We start from the raw sequence: 17,407 nt of genomic DNA, 5'->3' as shown, positions 1-17,407 counted from the left end.
AGTATAGTTTTACCAACGCTCTTATATGGGTGTGAAGCGTGGGTGATGAATGTTGCAGCGAGGAGAAGGCTGGAGGCAGTGGAGATGTCATGTCTGAGGGCAATGTGTGGTGTGAATATAATGCAGAGAATTCGTAGTTTGGAAGTTAGGAGGAGGTGCGGGATTACCAAAACTGTTGTCCAGAGGGCTGAGGAAGGGTTGTTGAGGTGGTTCGGACATGTAGAGAGAATGGAGCGAAACAGAATGACTTCAAGAGTGTATCAGTCTGTAGTGGAAGGAAGGCGGGGTAGGGGTCGGCCTAGGAAGGGTTGGAGGGAGGGGGTAAAGGAGGTTTTGTGTGCGAGGGGCTTGGACTTCCAGCAGGCATGCGTGAGCGTGTTTGATAGGAGTGAATGGAGACAAATGGTTTTTAATACTTGACGTGCTGTTGGAGTGTGAGCAAAGTAACATTTATGAAGGGATTCAGGGAAACCGGCAGGCCGGACTTGAGTCCTGGAGATGGGAAGTACAGTGCCTGCACTCTGAAGGAGGGGTGTTAATGTTGCAGTTTAAAAACTGTAGTGTAAAGCACCCTTCTGGCAAGACAGTGATGGAGTGAATGATGGTGAAAGTTTTTCTTTTTCGGGCCACCCTGCCTTGGTGGGAATCGGCCGGTGTGATAATAAAAAAAAAAAAAAAAATTTTCTTAGTCAAATCATAACTTTAAAACCCAAGATAAGTTGTAATGAACAGCTATCAATTCATACCTTGCTAATAACATACATTATCTCCAGTAGTGTATGAGTGTGTAGATAATTGACATCCTGGATTATTTTATTCCTTGTAGATATTAGAGCTAGGATGAATGTTGTTTGTCTTTTTTTTCTGCCTGTTAGTACTTCTGGGTATTATCTTCTCCAGTCCAGTAAATGTATGTGTATACTGAATATAGTAGAAATTTGTAAGATTTACAAATCATCTTATGTGTTATGAGAGAGAGAAAATTAGCAGCCTCGCCAGAGTGCAAAACTTTTAACAGATTTCCATTTCACATTTGTATGACAGGATGTAGTACTTCCTTGGATGGTTGCTGTCTTCCAACCTTTTACTTACTACTTATTCATTTTCATTTTTTCTTTAATGTCTTCTTATAGCACTTTAAAAAGAGCCTTATTAGGTTAGAAAATTTAGCGAACCATTAATTTTTCTCTTCCTGCCTCATTGACCATTTAGTGTATTTCTTCATTGTAGCAAAAAATAAATTTTGTAATTATATCTACTTAATTTTGTTGCAATTTACTACAGTAATATGTAGTCCCTCATTAACATGCAGTTTCCTTCTCACTTCCATGTATTGTTGAATTATGGGCTGTTCACATCAACAAAAGTGCTATATTCCCTCACGTTTTCATGTCGATTGCTAAAATTTCTATATTTATATTCTGAATTTGTTTCAATAGTTTTACTAGTACAGAACAGTATTGTTATTTCAGCACCTTTCTAATACCCTTATGATAAGTAACATTTCTTCAGTGCCACCTCACTAGGTTAATTAATATACATGTACAGTATTTTTTCATATATTGATTAAGGGTAAAACCTGCAGATTTATTATTTTTGAAAGATCCAAGGTGATCAGTTATATTTAACAGATACATTCTTAAAGAATCCATATTGGTTCAATTAACTAGGCAAGTTTTAGTCACAGCTGAGATGCACTCAGCTCGTTGAAATTTAGTAATTTGCAATATCAAATAAGAAGGTATTTCTCCTTAACATTGATTATGCCTAGGTATTACTTTTCAGTAAGTGATATCATGAAACATGTCCCTTGCATTAATTATGTGATGTTCATCTTGAATTCTTGAAAATATACTTTATGTTGTTACAGCCTGTCTGAAGAAGTTAAGTGGCACTGTAGCATCTTTACCTGTATCCACATCATCTCTGACGCAGAGTAAGGGACGAGAACGTTGGGGAGGGTGGCTTGGAAACTCACTTGGTTCCCATGGTGGGCGGAATGAAGTTTCTAGACAACATGCCAATCCCAGCCCTCTCCACTCTTCGGAGCTGAGAAGCTCTGGTTTTGACATGACTAAACTATACCCTGAGTTGTCTGCCAAGCTAGGACTCACCAAGCAGAATCCCAGTGAGAACACTCATACCTATAAAAATGGCATTACTGTCAGAGAAAATTTTACCTCAGGTCCTTTAAGAAAACTAGAAAGTGTAACAGATGACTCTAGAATTAAGGTCATTTCTACTGGCCAGATTATTAATAATACTAAAGGACTTATAGCTGCCAAACTTGGTAATGGAGTTCAAACTAGTAAATCCAGTAGTGTTAAGCCATCAAAGCCAAAGCCCAGGTGTAGTGATAGAGGGCAGAGAAGAGGGAATCATAATCGGACTAGTGGACGACCAGAAAGTGTTTCATCTGCGGCATTACACACTTCCACCCACGGGCTAAGTCCATCTCCTGTCAAGGGACCAAGCTCATCCAGCAGCATCAGAAGTACCAGTACTATCAACATCAGAAGTGAAAGTAACACTTCCAACACAAGTAGCATACTGGAGGAACAACTTAGAGGGGGAGTGAACCAGCGGCAGGTAACAGCTGTGTTGCCAAGTTCAGGCTTGCACCAGTCAAGGATACCACAACCAGCTGTTACCAGACCTGTTACTGTGTCTGCCTCTCTATGTAAGTAACTTACCATTCCAGGCTTATTTATATATATTGTATGCAGTAAACTGTGAAAACCAGGATGTTCAGGAACAAGGCCATTGCAGTTTCTCGAATATGCTGGTTCTTCAAGCAAACAATTTACCCTCATGGGAGGAAAAGACAAGCTATGTCAGATAAAATTGGTTTTCTGTCAGTGCCTCAGAAGTCATCCTTTTCAGGGCAAGAATGTGCTGATTTCTCAAAAAAAAAAAAAAATGCTGGTTGTTAGAGTTTACTGTATGTGTGTATAATATAATTGCCTATTTGAGTATGTGTGTTGCCCACCTCCAAAACTTAGGCCCAGTTTAATGATTTGTAGAATACATTCACGAATATTACTGAGCTCACACTCCAACAGTCTGTAAAATCCCTGAAGCCCTTGCCTCTAATCACTCAGATTTAATTTGCTTACACTGAACATGCTAGTTGAATGCTTAAGCCCTGCCTCCCAAATCTTCACACCCTCCCAGCTTTTCCTTAAATGTCCCCTAATACTACAGTTCATTCATCTCCATATTTTTAATAGCCATTTACGACTATTACAGGTGAGCCAAAGAAGAAAACACTGCATGTTTTGGGATCTTTGTTTACTCTGGTCATGTACATGATTTGTGCTGATGAGTTCATATCTCAGCATTTTAATCACCCATACTACCTTGCAACCCCTTTTCTGCTATTTGAATCATACCACTTGTGCCACCACAGTCTTCTAGTTTCATCAGTTTTTATTTTGTGAATAATATTCCACTACACATTGATCTAAATGACATTTCCAATTCTTTCAGCCTCCTCCTCCTCCTCCTCCATGCTGCAACATTCAAAGAACATGCTTACATTCCCTAGAAATTCATCTGGTAATTTTTTTGTGTGACAATTTTTCACAAATACCTCCAATCTTTTATTCTCCAAACTTGTATGTACTCTGGAGTCTTTGCTTTGGTCTATGTTCATTTTCAACCTCCTCTAGATTGCCGAGACTGTGTAAACAAGGAATCACATGGGTGTCCAATAAACTTTTTGTTCACACAGTATGAACCTTGACTAATTTTTCAGCTCTGTCATCTAGCAATATATTGGTGTAAGATGGCATTAACAATGATTATACATTATGTATTTCCTTTCTTTTTTATTTTTGTCTATCTGTACTTGGCTTTAGTACTGTTAGAATGACAACAGTTTCATATCATAATACAGTGATACCTCGAGTTACAAACTTAATTTGTTCCAGAAGGCTATTCGAGTGCCGTTACCAAACGAATTTGTTCCCATAAGGAATAATGTAAATTAGATTAGTCCCTTTTAGACCCCCAAAAATACACATATAAAAACACTTACAAAAATACGCTTACATAATTGTTCGAGTTGGGAGCTGTTCTAAACTCGAAGTACCACTGTATAAGGCATAGCTGTTAATTATCATTTCCATCTCTGCATCGTTCATTCATTTTTATCATAGAAAGTCGTAATGAGCAAATGCATCTGTTTAGTGGTGGGCATCAGTGTATATACGGGTAATTCATGATGTTTATTGATTAACAATTAGGTGAGATATTTCTTCTTGAACAATTACCTCAGCAGTTAATTTATGTAAGCATGGGATTAATTGTGATGAGCTTCTGGGAAAGTGGGTACTTAAAGGGATATAATGTTAAATGATGAATTCTATATATCTTCATAGAGCAGTGAGTTGCTCTTGCCTATGAGGATACAGTTCATGCATGTTATGAAATTTAATATCACCATATTTTCTTCCATTTGAATTGGTGTTTACATCTAGATATGTAGTACGATTTGTGTTCAACAAATTTGGCTCATTCTCACTATTTTAGTGCGAAGTAAAGGGTTAATTTAAGTTAACCTGTCACTAACACAGATACCAAGCTGCTGCTTCATATTAATGGGTTGTAATTTTCAGAAAGCAAAAAATATTATTTTGATGGTTAGATATTTTTCCTTGGTTAATACAGTATTGCTATAGGTGCAGCATAATCTGTCAAGGATATAATGTAGGCTCTATACTCTGTTATTCCCACTATTGCATAGCATTATACTCTTTGTACAGTATTGTACACACCTTACTTAGGAATTAGAGCATTTTATCTTCTGTGTAGGAGTGAGAGCTATATTATTACATTGTAATGTACTAAGTACTGACTGATGGAGTCTAGATGAAGCTGAAATTACACACATTTCCTTTTCTGACTGTTCTAATAGAGGTGTTGTGGATATTTTAAGTACATGTATATTGGGTAAAGGAATTAATGGATACGATTATTAAAAAGTTTGCCTTAAAGCAAGAGAGAATTCTATTTTTGACCCTTAAACTGTGCATTGGGTTAGCTGTGTCATCCCTATGGTGGGTACTTTTTTTATTGGAGTGTAGAGCATCAAATGCCAAATATAACTACAAAAAGATAAGTGAAAAATAATGCCAGGTTACTTATTATATCTAGTGTATTTAATAACAAAAACGGCACAATACCGTGACTGGAACGATACACAGATAACCCGCTCATAAAAGAGAGAAGCTTACGACGACGTTTCGGTCCGACTTGGACCATTGACTTTGTCAGTGGTCCAAGTCGGACTGAAACGTCGTTGTAAGCTTCTCTCTTTTATGTGCGGGTTATTTGTGTATCTAGTGTATTTATTGAAGTGTGCAGTTTTAAGTCTTGTTAAGCAGTATTATAATTTTACATACAACAAATAAGCCAATTTTATTTTCAGAGTGTGTTGCAGTGTTCAGAGTGTGTTGCAGTGTTTATACCATTTTCAGAGTGTACACATGGTAATTGTTGTACATTTAGGTGACATTTATTTCATACATTTTGAAATCCCCTGATTATGTAGAGCATTTCTGGCTAACTGGAACTTGAACTTAAAATACCCTGACATTGTATAGTTGAAATTGGATTATTTGAATGCTAGGTTTAAGAACATAAGAAAGGAGGAACACTGCAGGAGGCCTGCTGGCCCATACTAGGCAGGTCCTTTACAATTCATCCCACTAACAAAACATTTGCCCAACCCAATTTTCAATGCCACCCAAGAAATAAGCTCTGATGTGAAAGTCCCACTCAATTCCAACCCCTCCCACTCATGTACTTATCCAACCTAGATTTGAAACTACCCAAAGTCCCAGCCTCAATAACCCAACTAGGTAGACTGTTCCACTCATCAACTACCCTATTTCCAAACCAATACTTTCCTATGTCCTTTCTAAATCTAAACTTATCTAATTTAAATCCATTACTGTGGGTTCTCTCTTGGAGAGACATCCTCAAGACCTTATTAATATCCCCTTTATTAATACCTATCTTCCACTTATACAATTATCTGCAATTAACATTATTAAATGTAATGATAATTTTAAATAGAATTAGATGCAGTTCTAAAACAGTAATGTTAATGTGAAGAGATAGTAATGAAAAATTGTATTGATGATTTTACCAAAAATAATTACTGGGCGTAGAAATATAGTGACAATAGGACAGTGAATATGAATACTACATAAATCTACATGATGTCCACATAAATTTACATCACATTCAGGTGTTATTACTTAAAAAATGTTTTTGAAGCATTTGTCAATGGAAACTTTTAAAATTTCTGGTAGAGCACTCAGTATTTTTGCATCTTTTATTTGCTTGGGGTTTCTGCTCAGGTTGATTGAATATATGGCCTGTCAAAGAAAGATTTGTTTCTTCCAACATGTTTATGTATTCTGTGTTGTCTCTAAGAGCTTTAGCACTGGGTTAATATGAGGTGCTATTACAAAGTTCCTGGACTGCTGTTTAAAAATGTATAGGCTTACCTAATTGCCTAGTTGAAGTTGTCTCCCTCGAAGTACTTTACTCGGGAGGCTGTCCAGTAATTCTAGCGCCTCTGCCACTTCTTTGAAACATTTTTGGAACTCTTTCTTTCCTAACAATGTCTAGTGTGGTCTGCTTAAATCTCCACCACGTTAAAGTGTCACCCCTTGAGTGCCATTTTTATTTTTGGGAAGAGAGAAGTCACAGAGGGCTAGATCTGGAGAGTAGGGAGGTTGGGGGATGACTGTCATGTTGTTTATGGCCAGAAAACAATGATCTTTCTGGTCATGAATCAGCATGCAGAGCACAAATTTTGCAGGCACTTGCCTCATTCAACTTCTCAGTCAAAATGCTTTGACACAACCCATAAAAAATTTCCACAGAACTCGAAATGTTCTGGATAATCTGACAGTCTTTGCGAATAGTCATCCTTTTTCATTGTTGGCATCTGTTTTTTGACATTGATGTATGACCAGAGTGTTTGAGTCTCAATTGACATTCGTTCTGCTCTGAATTGAGAAAACCATTCAGAACACTGTGTCCGACCCATTGCTTCATCACCAAATGCTTGCTGAAGCATTTTGTGAGGTTTCACTAGGAGTTCTACAAAGCTTGAAACAGAATTTCACACACATACATTGTTCTTTCTTTTTAAGATTCCATTCTGCTACATGAAAAATCATAACAGTGCACTGACTACATGGCAAAAAATACCCATTTAACCTTGACGGAACAACACTGAAACTCACTGTGCTACTTGACGAAGGAGTGTATTGCAGAGCGTGATCTATGCCACTGCTATATTTCACTCAGGAAGTGCAAAAATTTGAGTCTGGGACTATTGATAGTACCTCACATTTGTATAGTGTGTCCTGTATGTTTAGTATTTTAAGTGGAGGGAGGGGGGGAAAATTTTTAAATTGGGGAAAAATGAAAAAGGGGGGACCCTTTTAATTGAGCTATTTTAGAAAGGGGATTTGTAATAAGTAAATGTATTTTTAAAAAAGAGGGAAAAATAAATGTACAAGGTATGAGGGTGCACGAATGAAAGTAGTTCAAAGTTTTATTATTGGTGGAAAAAAAAGGCTAAAGGGGGTGGGTTCCAGGATGTACATGTTTATAGGGGGAAAATTTGATATATGGGATCATTATTTAGTTGTAGCACAGTTAGAGTAAGAGGTAGATGGAAAAGAGGAAGGGGGAAAAAATACAAGAGGGGGGAAAATTTGATAAACATGAGGGGGAAAATCTGGGAGATATAAACTGTTGGCAGAAAGGTGGGCTAGTGCAAAGAAAGAGGGGGGGAAGAAGAGGGGTTGGGAAAAGTTTTTAAAAAAGCACATTAGAAAATTGGGGGGTTAAGGGGGTGGGGGCAGGTGGGAAAAAGGAGTGATTGGTGGGAAAGGGTGAAGTAAAAAGGGGGGGGAAAAAAGAAAAGAAACATAAGGGGAGGTTTTTTCAAAGCAGAATGTTGTAAGAAGACAAGTTAAAGAGTAAAAGAAAGGTAAGAGGGGGAGAGTGCAAAAGGGGAGCAGATGATAATGGAGAGGAATTTTAAGAAATTTAATGAAAATAAGAAAAAATTTTTTTTAGGAACATTTAAAAAAGCCTAGGGGAAAATATGGATTTGCAAATTTAAAAAAGATAGGAGTTTGGGAGGGTGGGGGAGGGAGGTATTAGGTAGATGGTAGAATATTTTGAGGAACTTTAAATGTTGGAGAAGAAAAGGGAAAAAGGGAATTTTATGCACTGGTCAGGGGGTATACCATCTTTTTGGGGTGAAGAAGGCAGAAGTAAAGGGGGGGGAGGCAATGGAGGCATTACGGGGGAATGAAAGGGGGGAAAGCAGCTGGAACTGAGGGGCTGACAGAAATGTTAAAAGCAGGGGGGTATAGTGTTATGGGTTTGGGATTTTTTTTAACCCCTTTTAGGGGCCAAGGCCAAAACTGAAGTGGGGCTCCAGGTCCAATAAATTTTAAAAAAAATTTTTTTTTCTTAAGAATTGACATTTTTTTTGTAAAAAAATAAATAAAAAAAAAAAACGGGTCAGTACTTTTCCAGAAAAGTGCCCAAAAAGTTAAAAAATGATTTTGGGGGCAACATCGATAATCAAAAAAAAAATTACATTATTTAGCTTTTTTAATTTTTTTTTTTCTTTTTCCCAAATTTTTTTTTTATTCCCCAACATTTGGGGGCCCGAGAGACTAATACCGTATATAATGTATATATATAAAATCACTGTATTGGGAAACAATAGCTGACCAAAGTTATTATCATATTATTGTTTACAATTGTTGTTTATTACAAAAATGCACAAATTTTGAAAATTACAATGTTCTATCATATATTTAAATATTTTAAATCACGGGACAGGGTTTTTAGAATTCCAACACCAGGCCACTGTCACAGTCACAGAGTACAAACAGTTTTATACCAAAGCATTTCCTCTTGCTCGGTATATACTGCTTGAATGACAGTCTACCTTTGAACAAAATCAAAGACTCGTCAATTACAAGATTCTTGAATGGATAAAAGTATATGCTGAACTTTTGTTTGAGATACATGAAAACATTTCTAATCTTGTATAACCTGTCACTTCTGTCAGGCCTGGTTTTGTCAGAGGAGTGCAACATACGTAAGAGTAAGATAAACCTGTTCACTGGTATGATTTCACTGAAGACCGGGGTAGAAATTAGCCAATCTGTGGACCAGTATGCTTTTATATTATGCTTATAGACATGAGGCATAAGCATTATTGTTGCAAAAAGCAAATACATTTCTGCAACAGTTGTCTCTTTCCACCTGTGTAGTCTTGACTGTGGTGATATGATCGTATTTGCCATGGCGTACTCAAAATACTTATTACTTTCCCTGACAATAGTTTCCATCAATGGCTGGTCAAAGAATAATTCAAAGAATTCCAGTTCATTGGCCGTGGTTCCAAGGGGACATGTAGGTAGAATTCCACTTTGAGAGTCATCAAAGTGGTGAGGCTTGGGAACAAAATTGGGATTTTGCTGCCAATCCCACATACGGTTTGCTGGTGGATACTGGACATCATAGGCTGGTTGTGCGGGGGGTTGTGGTTGTGGTGGGCTGGTGGCTGACGCTCCGCTTTGTCCTTGAACTGATGAGTCAGCAGCGTGGGTCCCAGCGTGGGCTGGTGAGTCACGCATGGTGGTGCCACTACCATCACCACTACCACCATCCACTGATGCCTGTGGTCTATCCATGCCAAGTGTAGCCACATCATCCTCACTATCACTACCTAAAACTGGTGTAGGGCCACGGGATGTACTCCGGGATGTACTCCGTCCCCTGGCACAGCATAGGGTACACTACCCGAGCGCATGCGACGGCGAACATACCGACGCTTCACTGGTGAATATGATTCCTCACTATCACTACTCAAATGATCGTCGAGCGCAATAAAATCACAATCCATGTCACTATCATCATCATTACTGAAGTCAGAGGCCTGGCCATGCGAAAATATTAGTTTTCTCTTGCGTTGAGGAACAACCGACCGTGAGTCACGAGTGCTCACACCAGAGGTAGAAGGTTGAGGATCGTCAGGGTTTTCTGCACTATTATCGATATCCTGGTCATTCTTTTCGGTCACTAACTGATCAAAGCCGTAGAATTCGTCTTCATTTCCACTTCCATCAGTGTCAGAACTATCAGATAGGAAGAGGAGAGTCCCAATTTTCCAGGGAGTGAGAGCTGACTTGCGATGAGGCATGGTGAACAAGGGTAACTGAGCCGGCGTTCCCACAATGCTATGCGGGCGCCTAGATTTTTTGTTTATGGCGCACACCCACCACACAGACCCATTCTCTCACATGTAGGCCTATGAGTGCTTTCGCGCTAAATTTGACAGCGCTAGAATTTTGGCGTAGATCTTCGGTTTGGACACTCAACGTGAAGCCGTAGATCTACGGGACGGACCCTGAAAGGGTTAATAAATGTATGAAAGAGGGGAAGGTACCTAGGGATTGGCAGAGAGCATGTATAGTCCCTTTATATAATGGGAAAGGGGACAAAAGAGATTGTAAAAATTATAGAGGAATAAGTTTATTGAGTATACCAGGAAAAGTGTACGGTAGGGTTATAATTGAAAGAATTAGAGGTAAGACAGAATGTAGGATTGCGGATGAGCAAGGAGGTTTCAGAGTGGGTAGGGGATGTGTAGATCAAGTGTTTACATTGAAGCATATATGTGAACAGTATTTAGATAAAGGTAGGGAAGTTTTTATTGCATTTATGGATTTAGAAGAGGCATATGATAGACTGGATAGGGGAGCAATGTGGCAGATGTTGCAAGTATTTGGAATAGGTGGTAAGTTACTAAATGCTGTAAAGAGTTTTTATGAGGATAGTGAGGCTCAGGTTAGGGTGTGTAGAAGAGAGGGAGACTACTTCCCAGTAAAAGTAGGTCTTAGACAGGGATGTGTAATGTCACCATGGTTGTTTAATATATTTATAGATGGGGTTGTAAAAGAAGTAAATGCTAGGGTGTTCGGGAGAGGGGTGGGACTAAATTATGGGGAATCAAATTCAAAATGGGAATTAACACAGTTACTTTTTGCTGATGATACTGTGCTTATGGGAGATTCTAAAGAAAAATTGCAAAGGTTAGTGGATGAGTTTGGGAATGTGTGTAAAGGTAGAAAGTTGAAAGTGAACATAGAAAAGAGTAAGGTGATGAGGACCCTCAAATGACTTAGATAAAGAAAAATTGGATATCAAATTGGGGAGGAGGAGTATGGAAGAAGTGAATGTTTTCAGATACTTGGGAGTTGACGTGTCGGCGGATGGATTTATGAAGGATGAGGTTAATCATAGAATTGATGAGGGAAAAAAGGTGAGTGGTGCATTGAGGTATATGTGGAGTCAAAAAACGTTATCTATGGAGGCAAAGAAGGGAATGTATGAAAGTATAGTAGTACCAACACTCTTATATGGATGTGAAGCTTGGGTGGTAAATGCAGCAGCGAGGAGACGGTTGGAGGCAGTGGAGGTGTCCTGTCTAAGGGCAATGTGTGGTGTAAATATTATGCAGAAAATTCGGAGTGTGGAAATTAGGAAAAGGTGTGGAGTTAATAAAAGTATTAGTCAGAGGGCAGAAGAGGGGTTGTTGAGGTGATTTGGTCATTTAGAGAGAATGGATCAAAGTAGAATGACATGGAAAGCATATAAATATATAGGGGAAGGAAGGCGAGGTAGGGGTCGTCCTCGAAAGGGTTAGAGAGAGGGGGTAAAGGAGGTTTTGTGAGCAAGGGGCTTGGACTTCCAGCAAGCGTGCGTGAGCGTGTTAGATAGGAGTGAATGGAGACGAATGGTACTTGGGACCTGACGATCTGTTGGAGTGTGAGCAGGGTAATATTTAGTGAAGGGATTCAGGGAAACCGGTTATTTTCATATAGTCGGACTTGAGTCCTGGAAATGGGAAGTACAATGCCTGCACTTTAAAAGAGGAGTTTGGGATATTGGCAGTTTGGAGGGATATGTTGTGTATTTTTATACGTATACGCTTCTAAACTGTTGTATTCTGAGCACCTCTGCAAAAACAGTGATTATGTGTGAGTGTGGTGAAAGTGTTGAATGATGATGAAAGCATTTTCTTTTTGGGGATTTTCTTTCTTTTTTGGGTCACCCTGCCTCGGTGGGAGACGGCCGACTTGTTTAAAAAAAAAAATAAAATAAAATATTCATCAGTTGGTTTGTACATGTATTGAAATACGTATCGACACTATACACATTGGTTATTAGTTGAAATGTTTCACTGTTTGGTGGTCCCTGAAGTAAGTTGAAAAATTAAGAATTAAAATTAAATGTTTTTGTTACTTATGAGCCATATAAAGAAGTTTTAGCAATATACATAATTAGATACAAATGTGAAGGCACAGAAGAAAGCCACTAATTATGCAATGTATTTCAGGCATACTAATCATAAGACTTGCATACTACTAAAATTTAAGCCTAGGATATTATTGAAGCCATTGAGTATCAGTACATCTTGTGTAAGTCACTACAATCACAAGTACAGTGAGACAGGTTGTGAGTGATAGATTGGTCAAATATGAAAAAATTACATAGAATTTACATTGGTTCATTTGATGTTTTTTTAATTGAATTTAGGTAAGTGACATCAAAGCATTGGAATTTACAGACAGTTAATGACTATAATATTTATGTGGGATTTTATAGGTGCCTTTTAACATAAGTAAAGATGTTAGCAGATGGGAAACTTGACATTTTCCGGTAGTGAAATGTCAAGAGAGATATATACAGTGGAACCTCTACTTGCAACTTTAATCCGTTCCATGACCTTGCTCGCAATTGGATTTGCTCGTTTGCAGAGTCAATTTTTCTCATTTAAATTAATTGAAATGCAATTAATCCATTTCAATGGAATTCTGTACTTCAATAATTTCACTAATATCAACTCTACGGCTTATTTATCTATCTCACTTCATCTAATATGACATAATAAACAATATAAATAACATAGAAACCTGATATATACTCTAAAATGAATAAAATATGTCATTCATGTAGTGGTATGGGCAATGTCGGCGGTGGACAAGAGTTTGTCTGGAGACCGGGCAAAATACTTCATGAATAATTTCGCTAATATCATCTGTACGGCTTATTTATCTATCAGAGTTCATCTAATATGACTTAACAAACAATATAAAGAACATAGAAACATGATATATACTCTAGAATGAATAAAATGTCAGTATGTAACAGGTGGAGGCAGCCACAACCACTCCCTCTTTGTTGTGGTAAACACTGCCATCTAGTGACGGCCTTTTGAAGCCGTCTATTTTTTTTTTTCAACAAGTTGGCCGTCTCCCACCGAGGCAGGGTGACCCAAAGAGAAAGAAAATCCCCAAAAAGAAAATACTTTCATCATCATTCAACACTTTCACCTCGCTCACACATAATCACTGTTTTTGCAGAGGTACCCAGAATACAACAGCTTAGAAGCATATATGTATAAACATACACAACATATCCCTCTAAACTGCCAATATCCCTAACCCCTCCTTTAGAGTGCAGGCATTGTACTTTCCACTTCCAGGACTCAAGTCCGGCTATATAAAAATAACCGGTTTTCCTGAATCCCTTCACTAAATATTACCCTGCTCACATTCACGACTGCATATTGGAATGCATATTGTGTACTCTGAAACAAAGCCAAGCAATGGACCATTTCTCCTACGTTGAGCTCAATTTCAAGGTACTTTTCGTCGTGAAAGCATTCAAAATCATATCTATTTCTGTAATATATCTTCCATTCTATCAAATGAAACCAAAAAAAACGAGAATGCAACCATAAAAACCATTCGAAATTACCACTAAGGGGTGGCTAATTGCTGAGAAGTGAACTCCATTATTTATGCTTAGATTTCTTTCATTTTTGGTGTATGTTAAGAAGCATCTTTCTATCATACGTTGCCCAAGTTTCAATAAGATAGTCCAACAAACAAATGAGATACAATTCCCAAGATCAAGAGCAAGAACCCCTCACCAGTGTCGAGGAACCTTCCTTGAGATCTGCTCGCGTATGGAAGCAAAAAATTGACCCATCGACTGCTCGTATTTGGAAAAACTCACACGTGGACACGCTAACAAGTAGAGGTTCCACTGTATGTTCCTTGTATTGTGTCCATGTGTTCTGTTGCAACTCTCCAGATAGAGTTTGGGAAAGTATGGTACAGGAGGAGATTGAACTCATGGCTAGTGAGTCATAACACTCCATACTGGCGCATTAGCCAACTGGCCTAGTGGCTAACGTGCCAGTCTGGAGTTTTATGACTCGCTAGCCATGAGTTCAATCCCCACCCGTACTGTAGTTTGTTTGCAATCATGTCATTACAATTTCGTGAGTCATCTTAGAGTTTAAGCTCTGGGGTAATGTTTGAGTTGACAGTCCTGGTAGTGTGCACAGAATATTTTGTTAGTTAAGCATATTTAAACTTTTGAATAAGAGGAATGTGTATTGCCTGGAGCCTGAATGAGTGATTATTCTGAGAGCTGATTTTTGCTGAGTAACAACAGGTTTAAAATAATTATCTGTTATTGATCCCATGCACAGATACCAAAATTGAGGTATGAATAGATTAGAGAGTAATACAAAGTGAGTAGAAATGTTTGGGGAGCATGCCTTATTTTGTTGTTGTGTTTTTGAGATAATGCCCACAGTTTTGGAATCGTTTTTAGAAACATTCTGGATGTGTATTGAATTTTATTTTATTTTCATTTTAGTTAATTTCTTCGCTATAACATAACATATTTTGTACATAGCACAACTACTATCAATGTCACTGCCATCTTCAAAACTACTGGCCTGCAGAAATATTCATGATGGTCACCAGTGATGCAGTATCTACAGTGCCCCAACCTGAGTCTGATATATTTATTATACACATTATCTTCATTTTTTATTAGTTTTTTTTTTTTTTTTTTTTAAGATCAGTATATTTTGTATATAACACCACTGGTATCATTGTCATTGCTATCTAGATAACTTTTTAAGCAGTAATTCTCTTATCATTATTCAGTTTCAATGAAAATACTTCTGAGCCCCGTGATTTCCAGAATGATAAGAAACATACTGTGTTATTGTATCAAGGACATAGATTTTTTTTGGCTGGACATAAATTTTGTACATAAGATCTAAGGTGCGTTTCCATTACAAATTAAGTCTTGTAGCGCTTAATTTGAGCCCCTCATGATTTATGCTCATATGTATGTTGTAACCAGGGTCACATAGGTTACTGTACATTCATATATTGCCCTGCCTATCATATTTTACCATACTAACCCATATTAATACATGTACAGACACCCACAGTTTTTTTTTATTGCAGTCTTGCCATACCTTCCTCTTCAAGATCTTTTTTGTTTATAATTTTCATATTGATCACAAGCATGCAAAACATTTGTAGAATTGCACCCTGGAGACAGGTGTTGGCTAATGTAGATGCACAAGTGTAGTTTCACACCATCTGCATGGTGACTTCATCTGCACATTTTTGGTTGCCATCAGATCTGTACAGTTGGGGCTTCATTTGTACAGGGTGTTGGTTTGTGGAAAGGGTTCTCTTGATATCTTTAACACCTTTGTCTTGCAATCTTTTCCTCTGATCTGTTGCAGATAAGACTATGGAGTCCGAATTGATCTGCCGTTGCACTGTCACAGATGCACCTGTGGTCAGTGAGGATAGGGGCAGCAAGGCGAAAGGCTGCACCAGTATGAATGATCTGAGGGTCAACCCCTAGGAGGCAAGCTCTGGCCTTTTCTGAGGAATTCTCAAGCATTGCTGAGACTATCTTCTCCTTTTTAGGGGGTGTCCAAGTGGGACTTTTCTTGATCTTCAGGGAAAGCTGGTCTGGATGAAAAGATTACCAAATGTCCTCTGGCTTGGTTCCTTCAATAAATGTATGATCATCAATACCAATACAGTATTTGAGACATTCTGAATAAAAGTTTCCTGCTAATTTGCTAGAAGCCTTACTTGAGGATAGGAATGCAAGTAGTAATGCTTTATGTATTGCCTTGCAGATGCTAATCTGTCATATCTAAATGGAAGTGTAGCCTGATATAATTGTCCTTGTTGTAGAGCAAGATCAAGTGATTTGGGAATATCAACTTCAAGAGCTCACTGTATTTACTAGTTTTGGACTATTGCATGAGGGTGCACACCTCAAGAAATAAGCTAACCTGAGCAGGATCAGGCACTTGGCAAGAAGACATGGGGTATTATGGATGCCCAGATTGCATATTCAGTTTCATCCTCTTTAGGTTTTTCATTTTGACCTCTAGAACTATAACAGTGGTATTTGGCCTCAAAGGTGTTCCAAGCAGAATTCTCATGGTGACGACAATTGTTGAGGATTCTTCTAGCATGGATCTTGCTGCATTGATGGCTGACTGGTTGACTTGTGGTGATTTCACGTTTGTAAGGATTAAGACTGAGTCCCAATGTGATATTAGAATGTGATATTAGAATACAATATTTAAATGCCATGTGAGATTGTGTAACTGCTTAACTAGTCTTATAATAGTGCACTGCAAAAAAAAAAAAAAACACACACACAGTAGTAATGTGTCTTTTTTACTTACTTTTCCAGAATTACATTCAGCTTTACATGCTCTATATAATCCTACAGTGACCTCCTATGTTCAGTTTAAAGGTTGATAAGGGTTATATATTTAATGTGTGTTAGTTGGATTCATATTTTTTTTATTAACATATTACAGTGTAAAATTATAAATAAAAAGTACAAGAATAGTAAATATCAGGGAATGCTCTTTCATATTCTTCATTTTATAAATTTTGCCCCCCCCCCCTTTTTTTTTTTTTTTTTTTAGTGTATGGTAGTTATTGAAAGAATTAAGGGTGGAATCACAGATTTATGAGGATAGGAAGGGTAGGGGTGTGTAGACCAAGTGTTTACATTGAAGCCAAGTGTAAGGAAGTTTTCAGTGCCTTTATAGATTTGGAAAAGGCATGTGATTAAGTGGATAGGGAGCAGTGTGGCATATGTTACAAGTGTATAGAATAAATGGAAGGTTACTGAAAGCAGTTACAAGTTTTTGTGAGGATAGTGGGGTGATATCAGTTTAGGAAATGTAGGAGAGGTAAAGGTAGGCCTTAGACATCTAGGGATGCATGATGTCACTATGGTTGTTAACATACTTATAGATGGGATTGTAAAAGAAGTGAATTTTAGGGTGTTGGAGAAGTGTGCGATTAAAATATATCTAGAAATCTAATATACAGTGGGAATTGTCATAGTTGCTTTTTTGCAGATAATGCTGTGCTTTTGGGATTTTCTGAAGAGAAGTTGCAAAGTTGGTGATGAATTAGGGAGG

The 17,407-nt window shown here is 37.9% G+C and overlaps 1 protein-coding gene across 4 annotated transcripts in view; it reads left to right on the top strand.

Annotated features, from left to right (window-relative positions):
- LOC128702111 (lethal (3) L1231) overlaps positions 1-17,407 on the top strand; it is a 68,052-nt gene that overhangs the window by 13,142 nt on the left and 37,503 nt on the right. For all 4 annotated transcript variants that reach the window (XM_070091767.1, XM_070091766.1, XM_070091764.1 and 1 more), the window contains one exon: positions 1,871-2,680. In XM_070091767.1, coding sequence (XP_069947868.1) covers positions 2,071-2,680 — 610 coding nt within the window. In that variant the 5' untranslated portion in view covers positions 1,871-2,070. The remainder of the gene's footprint in view (positions 1-1,870; positions 2,681-17,407) is intronic.

The sequence above is a fragment of the Cherax quadricarinatus genome, chromosome 37, assembly GCF_038502225.1.
Source record: "Cherax quadricarinatus isolate ZL_2023a chromosome 37, ASM3850222v1, whole genome shotgun sequence".
Taxonomy (NCBI): Eukaryota; Metazoa; Arthropoda; class Malacostraca; order Decapoda; family Parastacidae; genus Cherax; species Cherax quadricarinatus.
This window is presented reverse-complemented; position numbering and strand designations above follow the sequence as displayed.